At 54.4% G+C, this 20,230-nt stretch overlaps 3 protein-coding genes across 5 annotated transcripts; all 3 read left to right on the top strand.

Moving 5' to 3' along the window:
* Positions 1 to 226: 226 nt before the first annotated feature.
* On the top strand, positions 227 to 4,092 carry tmed10 (transmembrane p24 trafficking protein 10). The gene is made up of 5 exons (XM_086101154.1): positions 227 to 901; positions 1,637 to 1,757; positions 1,838 to 1,911; positions 2,511 to 2,637; positions 2,955 to 4,092. Exons 1-5 carry the CDS (start codon positions 725 to 727, stop codon positions 3,074 to 3,076), a joined length of 621 nt encoding a protein of 206 aa, XP_085957280.1. The 5' UTR covers positions 227 to 724; the 3' UTR covers positions 3,077 to 4,092.
* A 461-nt stretch (positions 4,093 to 4,553) lies between these two features.
* eif2b2 (eukaryotic translation initiation factor 2B, subunit 2 beta) lies at positions 4,554 to 7,758 on the top strand. The gene is made up of 9 exons (XM_086101152.1): positions 4,554 to 4,830; positions 5,518 to 5,638; positions 5,751 to 5,902; positions 6,004 to 6,167; positions 6,465 to 6,560; positions 6,635 to 6,772; positions 6,844 to 6,910; positions 7,059 to 7,230; positions 7,736 to 7,758. The coding sequence occupies exons 1-8, from the start codon at positions 4,659 to 4,661 to the stop codon at positions 7,214 to 7,216; spliced, it is 1,068 nt and encodes a 355-aa protein (XP_085957278.1). The 5' UTR covers positions 4,554 to 4,658; the 3' UTR covers positions 7,217 to 7,230; positions 7,736 to 7,758.
* A 105-nt stretch (positions 7,759 to 7,863) lies between these two features.
* Positions 7,864 to 19,666, top strand: ppp1r13bb (protein phosphatase 1, regulatory subunit 13Bb). 3 transcript variants are annotated; one of them, XM_086101150.1, is made up of 18 exons: positions 7,864 to 8,181; positions 8,383 to 8,497; positions 9,776 to 9,923; positions 10,657 to 10,776; positions 11,166 to 11,239; positions 11,650 to 11,751; positions 12,432 to 12,600; positions 12,726 to 12,925; positions 13,329 to 13,493; positions 13,640 to 13,832; positions 14,972 to 15,081; positions 15,170 to 15,593; positions 16,057 to 16,817; positions 17,057 to 17,188; positions 17,250 to 17,383; positions 17,466 to 17,632; positions 17,803 to 18,002; positions 18,166 to 19,666. In XM_086101150.1, the coding sequence occupies exons 2-18, from the start codon at positions 8,489 to 8,491 to the stop codon at positions 18,205 to 18,207; spliced, it is 3,150 nt and encodes a 1,049-aa protein (XP_085957276.1). In that variant the 5' UTR covers positions 7,864 to 8,181; positions 8,383 to 8,488; the 3' UTR covers positions 18,208 to 19,666. The 3 variants fall into 3 exon arrangements, with proteins under 3 accessions (XP_085957276.1, XP_085957277.1, XP_085957275.1); XM_086101151.1 differs by having other exon boundaries at positions 12,426 to 12,600; positions 13,329 to 13,469; XM_086101149.1 differs by having other exon boundaries at positions 12,426 to 12,600.
* The last annotated feature ends 564 nt before the right edge of the window (positions 19,667 to 20,230 follow it).

The following is a 20,230-nucleotide window of genomic DNA, read 5'->3' as shown; positions in this document are numbered from 1 at the left end:
CCCAAACTTGTGTCGGCCAACCATGAACGGGGGAAGACGGGGGCGGGGGGCGGCGTCTCGTACGTTGCCAGCGATAGTGATGGCCAAACAAACCGGCAGATGGGGGTGGCGCTGCACTGATGGCTTTTATGGCACACGTGGTCCTTCCCGTGTCTTGACTCCAAACACTTTTCGTTGCTCTTGTCACAGTTGAGCCGCACACCGCTCAGCACAGACGCTTTTTTTCGCCGCTTGTTTTGGAACGCGTTGTAACCATGACATTTTAAAGGAATGATCATTTCCTAAAGACAATAACGTTTGGATGTGGTAGATCTTGTCACTGTCGTGCAATTCAACGAAACTTAGGTTGAATATTTTGCAATTGGTTGTATCCTGTTTTTATTAATGCTTAACGCAAGATCCCAACTTCACTGGAATTCGGTTGGTGCCATTCAAAAATCTGAGAGACGCGAGACCGCAAAAGGTGACCGGCGAAATGGGACACCTGTTGTGTTTGTTAGTTTTTTGTCTGTCTTGGCGTTTTCGACATGGCCGCAGTGTACAGAGAGTCGCTGGCGGGGCTTCGCTCCCCGGTGGCAGAATGTGACGTGTACGCGCAGTTCCCCCTTCGACCCGACGGCGCCGCTGCAGCATTGTGTAAACTGGAATTCCGTGACCGAAGAAGGAATTCGCGAAGCGGACGAGCTGGCAGCGGCTGGTTGGACGCTCGCAGAAACGCTCGGCCATGGCTCGCTTCACGGCGCTCCTGCTCTTACCGCTTCTCGTCGAACTGGCGTCCACCATCTCCTTCTTCCTGCCGGTCAACTCGAGGAAGTGCCTGCGGGAGGAGATCCACAAGGACGTCCTGGTCACCGGGGAGTACGAGATAAGCGAGCAGGCCAACACCAAAACCAACCTGAAGGTGAGAGCCCCGAAGGAGCCGGCTAACACGAAGGCCACGCGTCGACGGAAGCTTCTTCCGTCATCTTGCGGCAAGCACCGCAGTTACCTTTCAACGTAGCGCTTTGCTGCCAATGGGGCCGACTTAGCGCGCGGGCAGACAAAAGGACAGACAACCTTCCTGGTTGAAATCGGCTAATGACTTCAACCGCCACTTTGACTTGACGCTGGCTTTGCGAAACGCGCTCTTTGCATGCTAATATTCCCGACGTCGGGGGAACTAAGGTTTGTTTTGGCTCTTCCACGTCACTCTTAACGTTCCAAGCCCGAATGACAGCTGGAAAGAAATGTGACGACAAACAAAACGCATTCCGTAAAAACTAGCAACATTCTTGTCTTGTTAGACTGAGAAATGATTGACATGTCGTCACAAAGCCGATGGTCATAAATCATGTCATTTGAGCCGATTTCTATTCCTTCGCGCGTGTTTGCCCTTTCCTAAGTACCCAAGTAGCAGCTCCCGATTTTGAGAAGTCGCTAACCCGTGAGTTCTAAACCGTCTAACCCCCCCCCCCCCCCCCTTGTCATCCTCCAGAATTGTTGTACTTTTTTGTTGGAGGACGAGGGGGCTTCGTTGAGATGTCCAGGATTAGCCCTAAATGTGATTTTTTTTTTGTTTGTTTTCTTGGAGAGGGGCGATTTTAATCCATTTTGGAGCAAAGCTTCCAAATGAAAAAATGCTCTCTCCTTGTCATAGATCACAGATTCTGCCAGTCATTTGCTTTACAGCAAGGATGACGCCACCAAAGGAAAGTTTGCATTCACCACGGAGGACTATGAAATGTTTGAGGTGTGCTTTGAGAGCAAGTCCCCCATGGGTAAGTTCCATCGGGTTCGACAAAACACTGACTTTGAGAATGTGAGAACGCCGGTATTTATTTGTTGCCCTGACGTCAAGGAACCGGAAGAGTGCCAGACCAGTTGGTCAACCTGGACATGAAGCACGGCGTGGAGGCCAAGAACTATGAGGAGGTACACTCGATCCGTCTTTGTGGGGGGGGATGAAATCAATAAAAACGACACCCGATGACAGCTCGTAGCTGCTTTCATACCAGTCCACTTTATCCTAAGCTTAACTGCGGACAGGACACATCTTACCTAACCACCATACTGTGCGTTCTCACACTGCACGTGATCAAAAGCATGCGGCGAGAACGCCGGGACTTGTCCCCCGGCTCACACGTTGTGCAAGGGGATTGTCTTTGACGAGGACACGTTTTAGGAAGACCAGCGTATTACTCGGGATAAGTTGCGTGATGGGTTGCAATGCAATAAGTGTGCAAAAGCGCTCTGCTTTCCTGCCACCTCAACTATCTCGTCAGCGTGGATTTGACCATAACTTGTGAAAACTATCTAGTGTTATATTTAGTCTGGAACTGATTTTCTTCCTATCGGGGAAATATATTGTAGAGCTCCTTAATTCTTTGGGCAATCCAATCATTGGAAGGACCTAATTTGAGTCCGAGCCTTCATTAGGCCCACCAAGACCGACACCTCCTGGATGAACTGTGTAATAAAAATAAAAATTCGCTTGACTGCCTATCGTGATAGCGTGTGATATGTGAGTCCAGATTGCCAAGGTGGAGAAGCTGAAGCCCCTGGAAGTGGAATTGCGGCGACTGGAGGACCTCTCGGAGTCCATCGTGAATGACTTTGCTTACATGAAGAAGCGCGAGGAGGAGATGAGGGATACCAATGGTAAATTCCTCCCTTTAACGCAGTGATTCCCAAACCGGGTGTCATGAGAAATGTTATGATAGGGCAGACTCTTTAAGGCAGCACTGGAAATGAAGGGGATAAAATCTCGACGCTAGAAATGCTGGCGAAGCGATACTTTTGCATTATCGGAGCTTTTGCCTCTCGCGCCTTCTCTTGACGCTTTTGTAAGTTTCCTCATGTCAAACGCGTCCCTTGGCTCAATCGTGGTTTGAAAAGACTGCGGCTGGGCAAAAAGCATGACGGTCGCAGCTTGTAAATGAGACGTTGACCAGCCTGCACTGCCTGCCTCCCAACAGAGTCCACCAACACGCGCGTGCTCTACTTCAGCGTCTTCTCCATGTGCTGCCTGATCGGGCTGGCCACGTGGCAAGTATTCTACCTGCGCCGCTTCTTCAAGGCCAAGAAGTTGATTGAATAGAAGATCCAGCATTGGTCATCGTCCGGCTTGGCTGCCAATGTCCGAACATCCATCCTCCTTGGACGGCAAGGGAAGTTTTAGGGGGTGGTGGTGGGGGTCTCAAATTCTATTTTTTCACAGATGCCAGACAAAAACAATGGTCTGTCAACATGCGTACTTTTTTTTTTTTTTTTTAAACAACCAGGCCTGATTTATTTTGCAGTTCGTAACATGATAAGCGCTGTTAGGGAGGGATGCGCCACGTGTCTGTCTGCACCGTTTCAATGTTCCGGCTGCCCACCAACAAAGCACCCGTTTTTGTTTGGAGAGCATGTGCGGTGAGAATGTTGCCGAGGAGACCCTCCAAATCAAGTGAAGGCTATTTGAAGGTGTGCTTTTGTTTTTTGTTGTCATTCTTCTGTGTTAGCTTGCTACATTTGCTTCCATGTTTGTCATGAGGTTTTTTGTTTGTTTGCTTTCATCCTGTTAATGCTCCCCCTAATCATACGGATTTTTCTTTTTTGGGGACAATGGGTTTGTCACTGTAACATTGTTCTCATTATATATATATATATACATATATATTAGGTTTCCATGTTTGAACTATTGCATCTTGTGATTCACTCCTTGTCTAAAAGGGCCAACAACTCTCATTAGAGAGCAGCATTTGTAAAATAGCCTGCACGGAGGAGTCAGTTGAACCACCTGGTTTGCACACCAAACCTGTTCTCCCAGGATTACACTAAATGGAGCAGTTGACATCAACAAGTCACGCTTGCCATTTTCTTGTCCTTGCACAGCCACCCAATTTATTTTAGATTATTGCCTCTCTTGAGTGATACTTCAGAGGTGCGGTTACATGGGCTTATGAGGGTTTGGTTCGAAACAGGTGAAAGTTAATCATGAAGGCATCTGTCATGGGGTTGCTTTTTTGTCTTAAGGAGCGACCATGTGCATTGTGCATTTTTATGTTGAGCGGTGCATTTTGTAATTTTGCGTTGGGCTTTTATTCAATAAAATCGGATGGGTTGACTCGATTTGCTGCGTGGACTGCATCCAAACCGAGCTGACGTGTCTTGGCTCCATTAAATGCGTCATCACAAATAGTTGAGTACTTGGGAAATACTGGAAAAACGGCATTGGCGTAACGTATGAACGCTCCTACTGAAACGCTTGTTGAAAGAGAAATGACACCAAATCGGTTTCAGTAAGTGTGAAAAATCGATCACAAATTTAGCTTTCCCCAATTACCCGCTGTGTGTGTATTTGGCCGGAAGAATCGTACATTTTGCTTGCACGTCATTTGCGAATGGGTCACAACTCGGAAGTCAAGAAGGCCATCCGAAATGTCAAGAATCACCTTTAATAAGACGAAACTTAACGTCTGGTTAGAAGCTGATCGGTCCCTGAACGCATCGTACTAGCCAAACCTCCGTCAAAATGACGATGGCTGTAGCAAGATCTCAGCCTATCAGAGAGCGTCGTTGTCACCACGACCCGGATGTACTCTGGTAACACTTCCTGGTTTGTCACGGCAGTCCGACCACCGCGCGACTAACTCGGCAGACAACTTATTATTTGTGTCTGTGTGTGTATTGCCACCATGCCGGGCGGTGATAAAGAATCAGACTTGACCGAGCGAGTCGAAGCCTTTTTGTCTGACTTGAAGCGAGGCGGGAGCGGCACCGGACCTCTCCGGGGCTCGGCGGAGACAGCCCGAGAAACGACCTCCTTGCTCCGAAGGATCACGTCGCAGGCTCGCTGGAGCAGCGCAGGTGCCACACGCTCCATACGGGAGGCAGCCGTCTTCTACAATCATGTCATCGCTTTCTTGTTCGAAGAGGGCTTTTTGTATGACGTTGACTCGACTTGATTTGTTGCGCCCTCCGACACACAGGTGTAACAAGGACAAGCCACTGTCACCAAGGGCAGATGGATAATTACAATATTCTTTTCTCATCCGAGTATACGCGAAGAGCTCTCTTGCCATTTGCATTTGGCGGACAAGAGGCCCGCCGTTTTATGCGGTGTGGAGATTTTCGGTGACGAGAGAAGATGAGGATTGGAGTCCCCGCTGACCACGAGGAGAGAGAACAAAAATGCGAATCTCGCCAGCACGCGTCGGCTGAGAGACGAAGTTGGAATGTCAACAAACAACTGCAGTTTTCGAATAGCTAGTCTTTTACTTACTTACGAGTAACACGCGCGGTTCAAATCTCTTGTCCAATGGCGTCCTCTTTCACTCTCGTCTCTCTCCACATCTTGGTTGTGGCATCGAAGGCAATTTAGGTTGGACCTGGCAGTAAAGGAAAGAAGATGCTGCCAACTCACGAACACCTCTTTGAATTGTTGTTCCTATTATATGAATGGAAATGGATAGTTGGGTGATTCTGAATGTTCCGAATGCTTCCCATTGACAGGAGCATAACTCGATGGCGTTGATTGTATTTTGAACATCTCAGGCGACCTCATGGAAATCATCCGGAAGGAGGGCAGACGGATGGCGGCTGCCCAACCATCAGAGACCACCGTTGGGAACATCATCAGACGTGTGCTCAAGATTATCAGAGAGGAGTATGCCAGGTGAGTCATTTGGAAAATGACTCTTTAATGGCTTGTCTGCAGTTAAATGGGCCCCCGGGGTGCATGCCCAGCCAGTATAATATTCAATTTTGACTTTGGTTTGGGTCTGCAGGTCCCGGGGCAGCAGCGAGGAGCTGGACCAGCAGGAATCGCTGCACAAGCTGCTGACAACGGGAGCGCTCAGCGAAGAGAACTTCCGGCTGCATTTTGCTCCCCTCAAAGCCAACGTCATCGAGGCCATCAACGAGCTGATGACGGAGCTGGGTCAGTCGCTTCGAGTTTTCCGCCTGGCAGCCCCCACTCGTTCCCGTTGCTCGAAGGCGAACTGACGATCGTGCCGTGTTTCGCTAACTTGGTTCTTCCAGACGGGACGACGGACAACATCTCCATGCAGGCGCTGGAGCACATCCACTCCAACGAGGTCATCATGACCATCGGCCGCTCGCGCACCGTGGAGGCCTTCCTCAAGGACGCCGCTCGCAAACGCAAGTTCCACGTCATCGTCGCCGAGTGTGCGCCCTTCTGCCAAGTAAGTGACACGGCCGCTCTGCGGGGGAGAAAGAAACAAAAAAGACCCACCCCCACCCCCCTCCAATGACACCGTCGAGGTATCATCAGAATCAGAATCTCTCTTGGCCAAGTATGTAGAACACACAAGGAATTCGTCTCCAGTCGTACAGGCTATGCTAGTATCATCACGAACAAGGACATGACAAATAAATATGGAAAGACGTTCCGTAATGTCATTGGAGGGGTATGCAACTATTTGCAGTTTGTTTTGTGGATCTAATTGTACTCCATCTGCCACGTTTTGCCTTTCCGTCAGGGACACAAAATGGCCACCAGTCTGTCAGAAGCCGGCATCGAAACGACGGTGATCGCGGATGCCGCCATATTTGCGGTCATCTCCCGCGTCAATAAGGTAAGCGGAAGACGACGGGCGACTTTTAGGGACGCGCGAAGCGGCATGCCAAGGCGTTGCTTTGCGCCTGACAGGTGATCGTCGGGACGCAGACGGTCCTCGCCAACGGAGGCCTGCGGGCCGTCAACGGGACGCACACGCTGGCCCTGGCGGCCAAGCACCACTCCACGCCGCTCATCGTCTGCACGCCCATGTTCAAGCTCTCGCCGCAGGTGACCGGGCGACACGTTTTAACCGCACCCTCCGGCTCCTGAAATGAGGCTGACCGTCACAATTATTGCAGTTCCCCAATGAGGAGAACACCTTCCATAAGTTTGTGTCGCCCCATGAGGTGCTTCCATTCACCGAAGGTAAAATCGCCTCTCGCACGTCTCACCGCTCGACACTCGGGCGCGCACTAATGAGGTGACGCGGCGCGCTCGGCGAGCACGGAAAATGAACCTCGCCTAAGCGGTCGATTGAGCAACCGACGTTGACGGTGACCAATGTGCGTCTCAGGCGAGATCCTGTCCAGGGTGAATGTGCACTGTCCTGTGTTCGACTACGTCCCGCCGGAGCTCATCACGCTCTTCATCTCCAACTTCGGCGGACACGCGCCCTCGTACATCTACCGCCTCATGAGCGAGCTCTACCACCCCGAGGATCACGAATTGTAACCGCTCAAGTGAAGGTGGGGGGGGGGGGGGGGGGGGGGAAAGAAGACATCAAACAAATGACCTGTTTGTGTTGTTTTTGTCGAGGCGCGTTTCAATGTGTGGGCTGTCGCTGTTGGATCAAAGAACCTTTCATGGCATGGATTTGAAAAACTCTCAAAATGATACCATATTCCAAGAACAAAAATTGAAATGTTAATTTCTTCAAAAGAGCAAAAAGGTTTGAAACCGATATTGATAATGAATTTAAATGACATCTCAGACAAGTGTGTAAATAAAGATCTAGTTTCATTTGCACAGCGTTTCCGCGCTTTCTCCGGGGAAAAAAACGAGCCATTTCAAACTTGATACAGTCCCAAAAAAAAGCGTTAGCGGACACACACGCCAAAGCACTCACTTGGATGAGCAGCATTTTTATTGTTTATTTTATTGCTTCCACAACAGTATGTCATTTCTGCACATGGCACTCGAAGAACAACCACTTGCACCTGTCACAGTCACCACCTTTATTCTCACTCGCAGGAAGCCTGAACTCGAGGAATTCGTGGAGCAACAAGTCTTCCTATTTTTGCGTGGTCTTGATGACACTCTGGCTTCTCGCGCGAGCTAAGCACCGCCCCTCCCACGGCGTAAGCACCGCCCGCCCGGTCGCCGTCGATTTTCTCCTTCGTCGGCTAAGCAAGCGGCTGCTAACTACCATTCGCCACATCCGTTGACCGAAAAGCAGTGGCTCGACCGATTTCGCCATCCGTTAGCTTTTTTGGTTGGTTTCGCTTCTCCGTCGACGGCGACAACCGACGCCGAGCCAAAGCGGCGACATCTCGCCGCAGCTGGAGGCAGCTAGCGCGGTTAGCATCTCGGCCAGGCGACGCTAGCTGGCCGAATGGACGACAGTCGGCTCGTCTAAACAACTGCGTCTCACGCATCTACTCCACCGGCCAATGATTCGTCTATGACGGCGAAGAGCGGTGAGTAAATTGCAGGCTCCTTTCGATGTCCTCGTCATGCCGCAGTCGCGTATTTGGAGGCGTTTTCTGGCAGAGCTCGACGGCGGCAGCTGTCCGGGAGCCACGCCTGGGCCATTTCGAGCCATTTGTTGACATCGCCGCTTGCTGCCGCGGCTGTGCGTCGCGCCGCTGTCACGTTCATATCCGCGCGTTGTGTTTCAGAGAGGGCCGCTTGTTTCCGCGTGACCGCACGTTATCTCGGGCGAGGTGGGGGCATCGCGGATTTGCTTCTCGCCACTTTGGCCGATCCCAATCCGGAGCCGCCAGCATGATGCCGGTAGGTGTGACCTCATTGCTGCCTATGCATGAAAAGCCGTCGGAGCTTTGAACCCCAACCTCGACAACAAGTTGGAGCTCCAGCTCCATGTTTGGCCTCTAGTCCACTAGTCGAGCGCACCAGGAGAAGCACCGTGTTCCGCAGTCACATTTCGGAGATGGTGCGGCGTAGCCGCCGTCTTTTGATTCATTTGTCTTTAAAAAACCATTGTTTTCACTCCTTGAAACACTCCTTTCCAGCTTGCTTCATCGGTGCAGGACGTCCTCGCCGCACGACAGTCCTGGCAGAGAATGTTGTGAGGTTGCGAAGTAGAATTCTTGGTCACGTGGCACAAGAAGGCACGCTTACTGACTCTTGACCTTAGCGTCTTTCCATTTGTGTGTTTTTCAGGTCAATATTTGCAGTAGCTATGACCTCGGCTAGAGGGGAAAATCAACCCTGAAATGGTCTTTCCAATAATAACCGCCGTGCAGCCCTACGAGTCGAAACGCGGCGTTTGGACGAACGTTGCGTATTTGGAATATGAGTTTAGCAGTAAAATCCGGGCTTTACTCTTTTCTAAAGCCGAGCCACGACTGGTCGTGAGATGAGCCCCGAGATGTCATTTTCAGTCGACGGCGAGTCCCAGGCAAAATGAATTGGAGTCGCGTGTTTCGATGAGGAGAGGCGCACGAAGCATACGCACTGTCAACGACGTTTTGACCCCCCTTCAATAGACTAGGGCGTGTTCCAAAATCAGCGATGCCGACGTAGGGAAGGAACTTTTCCGACCCAAATGTGGAGACGTCACGCTTTCACTTTGAGGCGAATATTTTTTGCTCAAAGAAAATGGGGGGAAAAGGGCTGTCGATGGCACAAAAGCTCGCGTGCGGCTGTGCTCGTCGTCACTTTGGTTCCCAAAATGTGTATTTCGAAGCGGAAGCTTGTGTGTTGCCGTCGCAGTTCAAACTGTGTATGTCGAAGCCGCCATCATCGTGAACGTGCGCAGACACGAGTCGCGAACAGGCCGCAACAAGTCTTGTTGCCGTGTTCGCGTGTGGGACCCCGTCATTGCTATGCGCTGATCTTGGCTGCTCAAATGCTTTTAAGTTGATTTTCCTCTCTGGCTTTGGCTTTTGTTGGACTTTTGAGGAATCCTCTTTTCGAAAATGATGAACCCAGTTGCCGCCACATTGGACTGCTTTTGGATGAGCTGCAATGTCAAGCGGTGCCGCTCCTCGGGCGTGTCCAAAAGCAATCGATGGACCTCATATCCTTGTCCCCCCCCCCCCCCCCCAGATGATATTGACGGTGTACCTCAGCGACGGTGAGCAGGCCACGGCGGAGGTGCCCGTCACCCCCGAGACCACGTGCCGCGACGTGGTGGAGTTCTGCAAGGAGCCGGGCGAAAGCGGCTGCCACCTGGCTGAGGTCTGGAGAGGCAACGGTAAGAGCGGCCGCCCCTTTTGGCTCGCGTGCCAAAAGCTGAGACGCCGGCGCCGGATGGCGGCGGTGAACGCGCCGGCGTGGGCGTACTTGACTCTCACCCGGCCTTGAGCTTTCCTGGCTCCTCTATCGTCAGGCCACCCGGCTACGGCTGCCGGAAGGAAGAAAAATCTCCCAATCAAACACCAGTCAAAGAAGGGAGTCCCAATCCCCCCCCCCACATCTGAAAGGGATTATGTGCCGCAACGGTCCACAGCGCTGTCGCAACGCATTCCTCGCAAACAATGCGCTTCGCCGGGCGCGTCGGGGTGATGTCAGCGTTTTCTCTCTGCCCCCAACCGCCGTGGGGCCACTCCTCCGCCGAGAGCCAAACGGGGGCTTCAGTCGGCGCCGGGCCGGTGCCTGACAAAACGCGTCTAACCCCTTGACCTCGCGTGTGCCGTCACGGTGGAGAAATCCAGCCGCCGCTAGACGCGTTTCTTGTCAGCAAAGGCATTTGCCGTGCGCCGATTGTTCGTCGGCTGCGATAAGCTGAGCCGAGCGAATCGGGCCCTGGCGCCCCGCGCTGGGATTGGCGTTTGGAACCGCCACCGGTGCGTGCAAAGCCTTGATTCATTCGCGTCCGCGCTTGCTCTCGGTCCTCGCCATCGGGCGCGCGAGTAGATGAGCTCCGGCGGCGGAAGTGATGGCAAACCCGAGCTTGACTTTGCCCGACGCGTTTCCTGCGTCTGCAGAGCGAGCCATCCCCTTTGAGCACCTGATGTACGAACATCTGCAGAAATGGGGCCCCCGCAAGCAGGAGGTCAAGTTCTTCCTGCGGCATGAAGATTCCCTGACTGAGAGCGGCGATCAGGGTGAGTGAATTCAGAACGCCCCCCCCCCCCCCCAGGTTTGGATGCGAGTGTCGTCGTGGAATTCCGCACGCGCGTTCCTGACATCTGCTTGCCGTTGACGTCTCTTTTTTTCAGCGTTTAGAACTGCCGCGACGGCTCCATTTATTCTATCATTACCGTCAGCGTTCTGTGTTCGCCCGTTCAGTTTAGACGAAAATGGCGATGCGTTTGCGTCGGAAGAAAGGTCGAGTTGGTCGGCATGACTTGTCCGTGTTCCCGCGTCCCCCGCGTCGCGTCGGCTTCTCTTCAAACCGACAGTGCTCGTCGGCCGTGAGCGGTCGTGCGAGCGAGCGCGCGCGCTTGCCTTCTTGCCGACTGGGCAGCGATTGACTGCGACTGTGCCCGCGCAGGGAGTCGGCAGTCCCCGGATCAAGCCGGCGGTCGGAGGAGCGGCAACGCCGGAGAGAAGCCCAACGAGAACGGGGTGAGATTCTGGAGATGGCCTACAAAGCCGCTTCCGCTGACCCGCAGAGAAGCCGCCCCGCCGCACTTTTGCAGGTTTTTTTCTTGCGCATTTGACATCGGGAGCGCCTCCAAGAGGAAAACCATTTTGCAGAGCTGGAATTACGTCCCTCGTGGTTTGCGGTCGGATCGTTGGGGTGCTTCTCCCGTCGCTGTCCATTTGTCGCCTCGTCTGGCCCATCTCTGTCTCCTTTGGGAGTCCTCCGAGAGTTCAATGCCTTCGCCAAATCCAGCTCGGCATTTGGCGGAAGTGCCTTAAAAACGGATTCCATTGCAAACTCATTTGCGGCTGTCGAAATGGAATCCCGGTTTGTTTGTTCGTTTGTGTGTCGTCCCGGTTCTTCGAGTGGCACGCGGTCCTTTTGTGCGCAGGTCGGGAACCAGCGCGCGGAGCTGACGCTTTCCGAGCTGCAGGAGATGGCCAGCAGGCAGCAGCAGCAGATTGAGGCCCAGCAGCAGATGCTCGTCGCCAAGGTAGCTACGTCTGATCGGTGCTTTGTTTGCGGCCCGCCATCCTCAAGCCTCGCGCTCGCTGCCTTGTTGCTGTGAGACACCCTCCTGAAATGCCAAGTGGGAATTCCGCTTGCTTTTCCTTTGCTGTCGCGTCATTGAAGACGCCAAATGGCCGGTAAGAGTAAGCCAGGTCGGGCGAAAGCTTTTCGGAGGCGGCATCGCAGCTCGTGTCGAAAGCTGAGAGAAAGCCTCGCCCGCGCTCCTTTTGCAAACCCGGGCCCGTCGCTTCCCATCGGAGCGCTCGGATGGAGAGATGAAGTCATTTGACCCGCTTCGGCCCCGGCGCATCCGAGCGTCTCCTTGCGTGTCGCCTCGGCGAGGCGGGGGCAGTTTGACTTCTGTCGCGCCTTTCACCCGCGAGGCAGCTCAATGCGCTTCGCCCGGCCGAGACGCTGAACGACATTCGGAAGCAAAATGGAGAAAACCAAAAATGACGAGGATGTTCTCGGACAGCATTGAAAGAAAACTCGTCATCCACTTGTACTGTAAAAACGGCCACGTCAAGCCGCGGATTTTTGCGACGGCCAGAAAAACACGTGGGGGGGGGGGCATGTATGTCCGGGTCATACGTGCACACAAGCGTTGTTGTTTGCAAGGTCACGCATGCCCCGTGTCGGCTTTTCTTTTCGCCGAAGGAGCAGCGTCTGCGCTACCTCAAGCAGCAGGAGCGGCGTCAGCAGCAGACGGCCACCGAGAGCGAGAAGCTGCAGCGGCTGAAGGAGCGCGTGGAGAGCCAGGAAGCCAAGCTCAAGAAGATCCGGGCCATGCGGGGCCAGGTGGACTACAGCAAGGTCATCAACGGCAACCTGTGTACGTACGGCTTCGGACCGCGGGCGGGAAGTTGCCCTACAAACAAGCCAAAGGGCCCTTTACTCCAGCGCCAAACGCGGTGGACGTTTGAACCGCTTTGGTTCGTTTTTTTCCCCCTCTCCCAGCGGCAGAGATCGAGCAGGTGAGCGGCCTGTTCCAAGAGAAGCAGGCCGAGCTGCAGGCGGCCGTGCTGCGGGTGGAGCAGCTCGGCTCGCAGCTGGAGGACCTGCGCCGGGGCAAGCTCAACGGCGTCCCGACCGCGCCGGGCGGCCAAGTGACCGGCGCCGCCGCCCTGGAGCTGCGGAAGCTTTACCAGGAGCTCCAAGTACAGCGCGGCACACGCGACGCGGGGAGGGCCGGAGGTCCCGGAGGGCCGCCGTCCTGCGTGTTCTCCAAGTCTCCCTGTTGCAACGCACCCGATTCAAATGATCAGATCAGCCGCAAGCCTGACGTTGAACCTGTTCATTTGAATCGGGTGTGTCGCGACGGGGACGCTTGGAAAACATGCCGGACCGGAGTTTGACACCTCTGATATACTCCATGCATTTTTCGCGGCTAGCTTTGCACACCCTAAAACGGATTTTACGCGTCGCTTGAGGGCTATATTGGTCCAAAAGCAGATGATAAGAAGAGTGAAGTTGCGCGACCAGACAAGAGAAGTCGGCTGGCGTCGTGCGAACGTGAATCGGCAAAGGCCGTCAACGCCGCCCGTGTCGCCGTCTTCTCAGATCCGCAACAAACTGAACCTGGAGCAGAACGGCAAGCTGCAGCAGCAGAAGGAGCTCCTCAACAAGCGCAACATGGAGGTGACGCTGATGGACAAGCGCATCAGCGAGCTGCGGGAGCGCCTCTACAAGAAAAAAGCTGAGGCACGTCAAAAAGAGAACCTCCCCGTAAGGCCAGAAAAGCGCTCGACACCGCCGACCAAAAAAAGTCTCGGGCAGAATTCCGCCGCAATTGGCGAATTGGCGCGTCTGCGGAGAGGACGGCTTTCCGTGTGATTCATTCATGCCCCGTGTATGTGCCCCCCCCCCGACAGCTCAACAGGGCCAACGGGCCGCCCTCGCCGCAGCCGGCCGCCGGCACGCTGGGCCGGGTGGCCGCCGTGGGTCCCTACATCCAAGTTCCCGTGCCGACCCGCCAGGACGCCGGCCACGCCTCGCCGCCCGAACCGCTCAAGCCGCACACTCTGGGCGTCAACAACCAAGCCAACCAAAGCCGGGGCAAATCAGGTTTGTCCCAGAAGGGGGCGAGCTCGCAAAATGTCACCGTCGAGTAGTCACGGCTCTGCTCGTCAAAGAAAACCCCACGACGCTTGCGCCTGACAAAAAAGCGCTCGGAGAGAAGAACGGACTTAAAATCAGGCATCGCTCAGTCCGTCACTGTGCCGATCGGTGCTCAATGTACGCTTGAGTGGGCACACCGACGCACTTTGCTGATTCCTTGGGGGGGGGGGGGGCTCGTGCCACTCAATCGATTTAAATACCGTTGCGTTTCTCCCCCCCCCAAACACCGGCCCAAATCCGAGCTCACATTCCACACTTTGTCTTGTTATTTCAAAATGCGTTTCCAAGGTGTCGGATCGGGACTCGGTCTCATCGATTGGCTCCGACTCTGACTTGGGTGCGAGAAAAAAAATGACATCAGGACATTCCGACTCCAAAAAGTCATCCATAAGGTTGACAGAACGTTGTTGTTTCGGATGTCTTTGGAGTGAGTGTGGAAATAGCCCGGCGACATCGAAGTCCTTTGCGCGACGGTTTCCCTGCTGCAGCTGACTCGCCGCTCGGTGTTTCCCACCTGTGCGCCGATCCTGTGCTTTCCTCGCTCCTCTCTAACTCTGCTCTCTTGCTGTGTGTGTGCTTTTGTCGTCGTCCACTGTGACCGCCTCCTTCCACTTTTTCCTCTCCTCTCATGCGTTTGCGGTGAGAGATGTTTCCGTGTCGCGGGGCGCGGGTCGGATGCTCGCGGACGGCGGCGCGCAAAATCCCCCCGGCAGGTCTCCGAATTAGACATGGTGGTGGACCCGCCGCCCGCGCCCACTTCGGAGTCTCACCCGAGCCCGGGAGCCTCGGCCGGCACGTCCCGTGAGTGCGCGGCGGGTGCGGTGCCTCGCCGCACTTAGCTTTCCGTTCCCATTCAGCCGCCTTAACCGTCTGATATGAAAACAAAAAGGCCAAGTGAGACCTCCGAAGTGGCTCCCCCTGCCTCCGTCGGCATTTCTAGCACCTCGCCGTCCTCCCGACAGAGTTTCAAGCTCGCGCGTGCGGCCGTGGATTTTGCTTCAATGTGGGTTTCCGCCCGGGGGCGATGACCGCACGCTTTTGTTTGTTCACGGTCACGTATCGACGTCTTGCTTCTTGCGCTTTAGCCGCTGACGGCAATTGGCCTGCGGTGGCCAAGACGGGAACGTCCCTGAAACCCCCGGAGAGAAGAGACTCGGACACGCAGGCTAAGACCCTCGCTTCCGGTCCCGAAAAGGTCAGTGGGCTTTCTTCGAATGGTGTACGAGGATGAGCGGCGGCCAACGCCGTGTCACGGCAGCGACGTCCGAAACCTTTCGCCGCAGGCGCTCGACTCCAAAACGGCCGCCTCGTCCCCTTCGGCGGCCAAACCGCAGCCGCCGCCGTACGGTTCGCACCTCTCTCTGGAGCGCCGCAAGGATGCGCCTCGCCAGCTCGCAAAGCCGCCGGTAGCCGCTTGGCCCCGCGCGCCGGCCGGCGGCGGCTCTTCCTCGCAGCAGATCCAACAGCGCATCTCGGTGCCGCCCAGCCCCACCTTCCAGCCCCACGCGCCGCTCTTCCCCGCCGGCGCCGGCGAGAGGCCGGACCACCCGCCGGCCGTGGCCGTGCGCCCCTTCGTTCCGGACAGAGGCTCGCGGCCCCAGTCGCCCCGCAAGGGCCCGGCCACCATGAACTCCAGCTCCATCTATCACATGTACCTCCAGCAGGCGGCGCCAAAGAGTCAGCCGCTCAAACCTGCACTCAAAGCCGGTAAGGTTTGCCGTGACCCTGTAAACGCAGATTGGGACGCGATTACGGTCGGGCTCGTTGCATACGCCGCGAGTACGAAGCGGCGCAATTCACTGAGCAGTTCCCTCCCGTCCGGAGAACATAAAGCACCTCCCCCAAAAAAAGGGAGACGGAACGAGAACACGGACGGGTTTCCAAAACGGCGCCCCGATTTCTCTGATAAAAAAGGAAAAGCATAAGAATTTTTTTTTTTCCCAAACGGAAGCTCATTTCAAGTACTTATTTCAAGACATTTGGAAGCATTCTCACTCCCTCACCCGGTTGTAAAAAGTCGCAGACTTGGAGGAAAATCGAATCCCGCACCACCGGTTGCTTTTCACCGTTCTAAGCAGTCCTTGTGACCTCTGACAAAAGTGTAGTTGACATCCCTTTCCAAAATGGCTGCTGACAGCCCCTTTTTTTTTGTTTGTTTTTTCATGTGTAGTCTACGGGAAGCCTGTCCTCCCTCCCAACTCCACCCCCCCCTCCCCCCTGCCTTTCGTCCCGGCCGGGGGGGCCTTCCCGTTGCCCCCGGCTCCACCCGGCGGCCTCGAGGACACGCCGGACGGCGACGTGGAAGATCACGAGGGCCCGCGCCAGACGGAGCCGTCGGCCCCCCCGCCCAGCGTGGAGAACATCCCCCGGCCGCTCAGCCCCACCAAGCTCACGCCCATGGTCCACTCGCCCATGCGCTACCAAAGCGACGCCGACCTGGAGGTCCTCCGCAAAAAGCTGGCCAACGCTCCGAGGCCCCTCAAGAAGCGCAGCTCCATCACGGAACCGGAGGGCCCGAGCGGACCCAACATCCAGAAACTTCTCTACCAGAGATTCAACACCCTCGCCGGGGGCATGGAGGGAAGCGCCGGCGCGGGCGGCGGGACGCCGTTTTATCAACCCGCAACTCCTGCGGACTCTGTGGGCTGCGACCCGGCTGCGTACGCGGACGGCGGCGACCTTCCCTCGGACATCTTGCCGCCGGCCGAGTCGGTGGAGCGGGGCTCGGAGGGGTCGTCGATTGACCCGAACGACAAGCGGCCGCCGCCTCCGCCTCCCGAAGGACTTTTGGGCCCTCCTGAAGAGCAAGGACCCGAAGCCGACGACAATGATGACGACGACAACGCGGAAAGCGCCGAGGCTCTGTTGCCCAGCCCCGTGCCGGAGGTGACGTCTCCGGAGGAGAGCGGTATCGTGCTGACCCAACCGTCGGTGAGTTGCGCAAATGCAGAACTAAACCAAAAGGTTTGTGAAAATCTAGCCATCTCCTGCATATTTCCCGCTTTGTTATTCACAAAGTCGCCTAATTAGTCATCCTACTAATGTCGGAACAGAACTCCTGTACTGCCCTGTAGGTGGATAGAGATGAGCGGTATCCATCCAGGCCCAGTACTCGGTACATTTTTTTTTTTAAATTAACAACTGAGAACTCTTGTTCCACCCCCTCCAAGCGCACAAACCTGAAGAAGCCAGAGTCCGAGCGCACCGGCCACGGCTTCCGGGTTAAGTTCAACCCTCTGGCTCTCCTGCTGGACGCATCGTTGGAGGGAGAATTTGACCTGGTCCAGAGGATCATCTACGAGGTGCGTTTGCGTTGCGTCGCGACGGACGGCTTGCGTCGAACCGTGTCCTCCTCTGCGTCAGGTGGAGAATCCCAGCACGCCCAACGACGAGGGCATCACCCCGCTGCATAACGCCGTATGCGCCGGACACCACCACATCGTCAAATTCCTGCTGGATTTCGGCGTCAACGTCAATGCGGCCGACAGCGACGGATGGTCAGACGCACGCCCCCCCCCCCCCCCCCCCGCTACCCGATTAGCCCCCGAAAATGTGTTGATGTATCTTTGTCGCGAGCAGGACTCCGCTCCACTGCGCTGCCTCGTGCAACAGCGTGCACCTGTGCAAGTTGTTGGTGGAGTCGGGGGCCGCCATCTTTGCCAGCACCATCAGCGACGTGGAGACGGCCGCAGATAAGTGCGAGGAGATGGAGGAGGGCTACGTCCAGTGCTCCCAGTTCCTCTACGGTAACAATTCTTAGCGTCCGGCTCGATAGGTCACGCGAGGGTCGCGTTGCAAATACCGCAGCAACCCGCGCAAACACCGCAACACTCCAAAGCGGAGTCTTCCATCGCATCGTTCGCTTTTCAAGCCACCGTCACATTCATTCATTCATTCTGTTCCTTTTGCGGCCTAGGCGTTCAGGAAAAGATGGGGGTCATGAACAAGGGCGCGGTGTACGCCCTGTGGGCCTACGAGGCTCAGAACCGGGACGAGTTGTCCTTCGGCGAGGGAGACGCCGTCACCGTCCTGCGGCGGCAGGATGACAGCGAGACGGAGTGGTGGTGGGCGCAGCTGGAGGACACCGAGGGCTACGTGCCGCGCAACCTGCTGGGGGTAAGCGGGGGCTGGGGAATTCATTTTTTTCACTGTTGTCAACTCTGCGATTTAACGGCTTGTCCGACCCACCGGAGCCAATTTTAAGGCCGTACCACACGCCGCCGCCCGGATTTTGAATGCCATTCGTCACTTGGAGATCTTTTTTTTTTTTTCCCTGCAGCTCTACCCTCGGATCAAACCTCGCCAGCGCACCTTGGCGTAGCGTCACCCTCCTAAAACAAAGAGCGGAGAACAAATGAGCCTCATCGATCTTCTCCCGGTGGCCATTTTCTTCCCTGGCCCCATTTGCACACACACGCGCGCGCACACCCCGTGATAGACGAGCACTCCAAAAGAGGTGGAAAAATGTCCCGGTCACATAGAAGCCGCCCCTCTACGTTGCCCCCTTGCACAGTGCAGCTCTTTAAGGTAACCTTTGTCGCCGCAGAACTTCCTTCTGCTCTTCACCCGTCGTGTGGTCAGTATGAGTCGACAGAGCAGCGATAACAATGTGACATTTGATTGCATTTTTTAAAAGCCCCCCCCCCCCCTTCCCGTTGTGAGAAGAATGAACCCAAATTATTTTTTGGTGTTTTTAAAAATTGTAATATAGGTAGTTTGTATGTTGAAAGGTTTTATTGGGTGTACTGTAAAAAAACAAATTATACACAGCACATCACGACAAAGGCGAGGTCAACCCCACTTGCCAAAAGAGTCACGAACTTGAAAGATGCCAAATGACCTTTCCAGGCGAACTCTCTCACGGTTGCATCATCTTCCCAAAGTCTTGAAAAAAGCCACGTAGCCAAGCGCTCAGTAAACCGATGAGCCGACCGAGCAGTTTAGCGGGCGGAAATGAATCTGCACGCAACCAGTTCCTTCTCTGAAGCATGACCGTGATCTCTTTTCATCAAAACGGGCTGTGTCCGACATAACTGGTTTGACTCGTTGTCTAAAAAACCTCCGGGCTTTCCACCTTGAGGCAACATGAGAACGAACACGCATCTCCGGCAGAGAGAGGAAAGAGGCCAGTTGAGTTCGTAGAATTGTTCTCAAGTTACTTTCAACACTTGAAGTGTGGTAATAATGCGTTGGGGCGGGGGGCAGATGACATGAAGACGGACTGCTCGCACCCATGAGTGTATGATGAGAGCATTTAATGCTAATCGAAGCGAGCGGAGTTCATTGGCAAACCTGTTGGTCAGCCATTCAGATGTTTTCCAGGCCCCTTGTTCCGTGACGTCGCCCGTCTGTAGTGTTCTCTCAAAGTGGCCGTGACAAGCCTTTCAATCTCAGGACCAACGCGGTGCTGCTGACGACACTCTCTTGTTCCTATTTTTATGCTCACCGAATCTCCCAGGAGCGACGAACCAAACGTGTCCGCGCAAAGGCTATTTTATGAGAGGCTGACCTTACGGAACTTGAGCCTCCATTCGTGCGTTACCTTCCCGTGCATCTTGCGGTACATGCGTGTGACGCCCCCCGTGTGTGTTTTTAATTGTGGAGCGAGCCAGTGACCCAGGGCCTCGTCTCGGATTGCAAAACTGTACTTAACGCGAGGACGCGCGTCCTATGATTGCGGGTTTGCTGTAAGGACGAAGTGGACTTCCTCTTCGCATTGCTGTACTCGACACAATATACAAAATCTGTAAATGTGAACAATAAAAGTGAAGCTCTGGCATGACTCAAATGTGGCTTTGTGGGGCGCCAACAGAACGCAGTTCACGCGCGTGCCATCAGGTGGCGCACTCGTATCAATGAAGAAGAAGGACTTTATTCAAATGCTAATCAGTCGAGTCGCACGTTAACTGCTTTGATGACCATTTTTCATTTGGAGGAAATCGTTAACTGATCGTGCATATTACGTCAAGGTTTTGCTGGTGCACTTTTTTTCATGTTTTTTTCCCCCGCTCATATCGTTTAAAACGATAACGATATAGAGACACTAAAACAGTCCCAAGTAATACATTTCCTGGATCATTTCTCGACAGTCTTCAATTAAAAACACCGTACAACTCTGTAAAAAAAAAGAGGCCGTTAAGAACTGCGTTTTGTTATACAGTATTTTGACCCCAAACTGCATACGATCATGAGTTTTTCCCCTTTTCGGTTGTGACTGCCACATATAATGTATTTTAAATTTACGCTTACCAGTTCCAACATTAAACACAATAAAAATGTCATTTCTTATCAAAAAACGAGTTTAGTTAAAAACAAAATAAAAAGAAGAATAAATAATAAAGTGT

This window comes from Hippocampus guttulatus, chromosome 20 (assembly GCF_054856545.1).
Source record: "Hippocampus guttulatus isolate MCC_2025c chromosome 20, RoL_Hgut_1.0, whole genome shotgun sequence".
NCBI lineage: Eukaryota > Metazoa > Chordata > Actinopteri > Syngnathiformes > Syngnathidae > Hippocampus > Hippocampus guttulatus.
The sequence above is the reverse complement of the archived record's forward strand: the minus strand, read 5'-3'. Positions and strand labels throughout refer to the sequence as shown.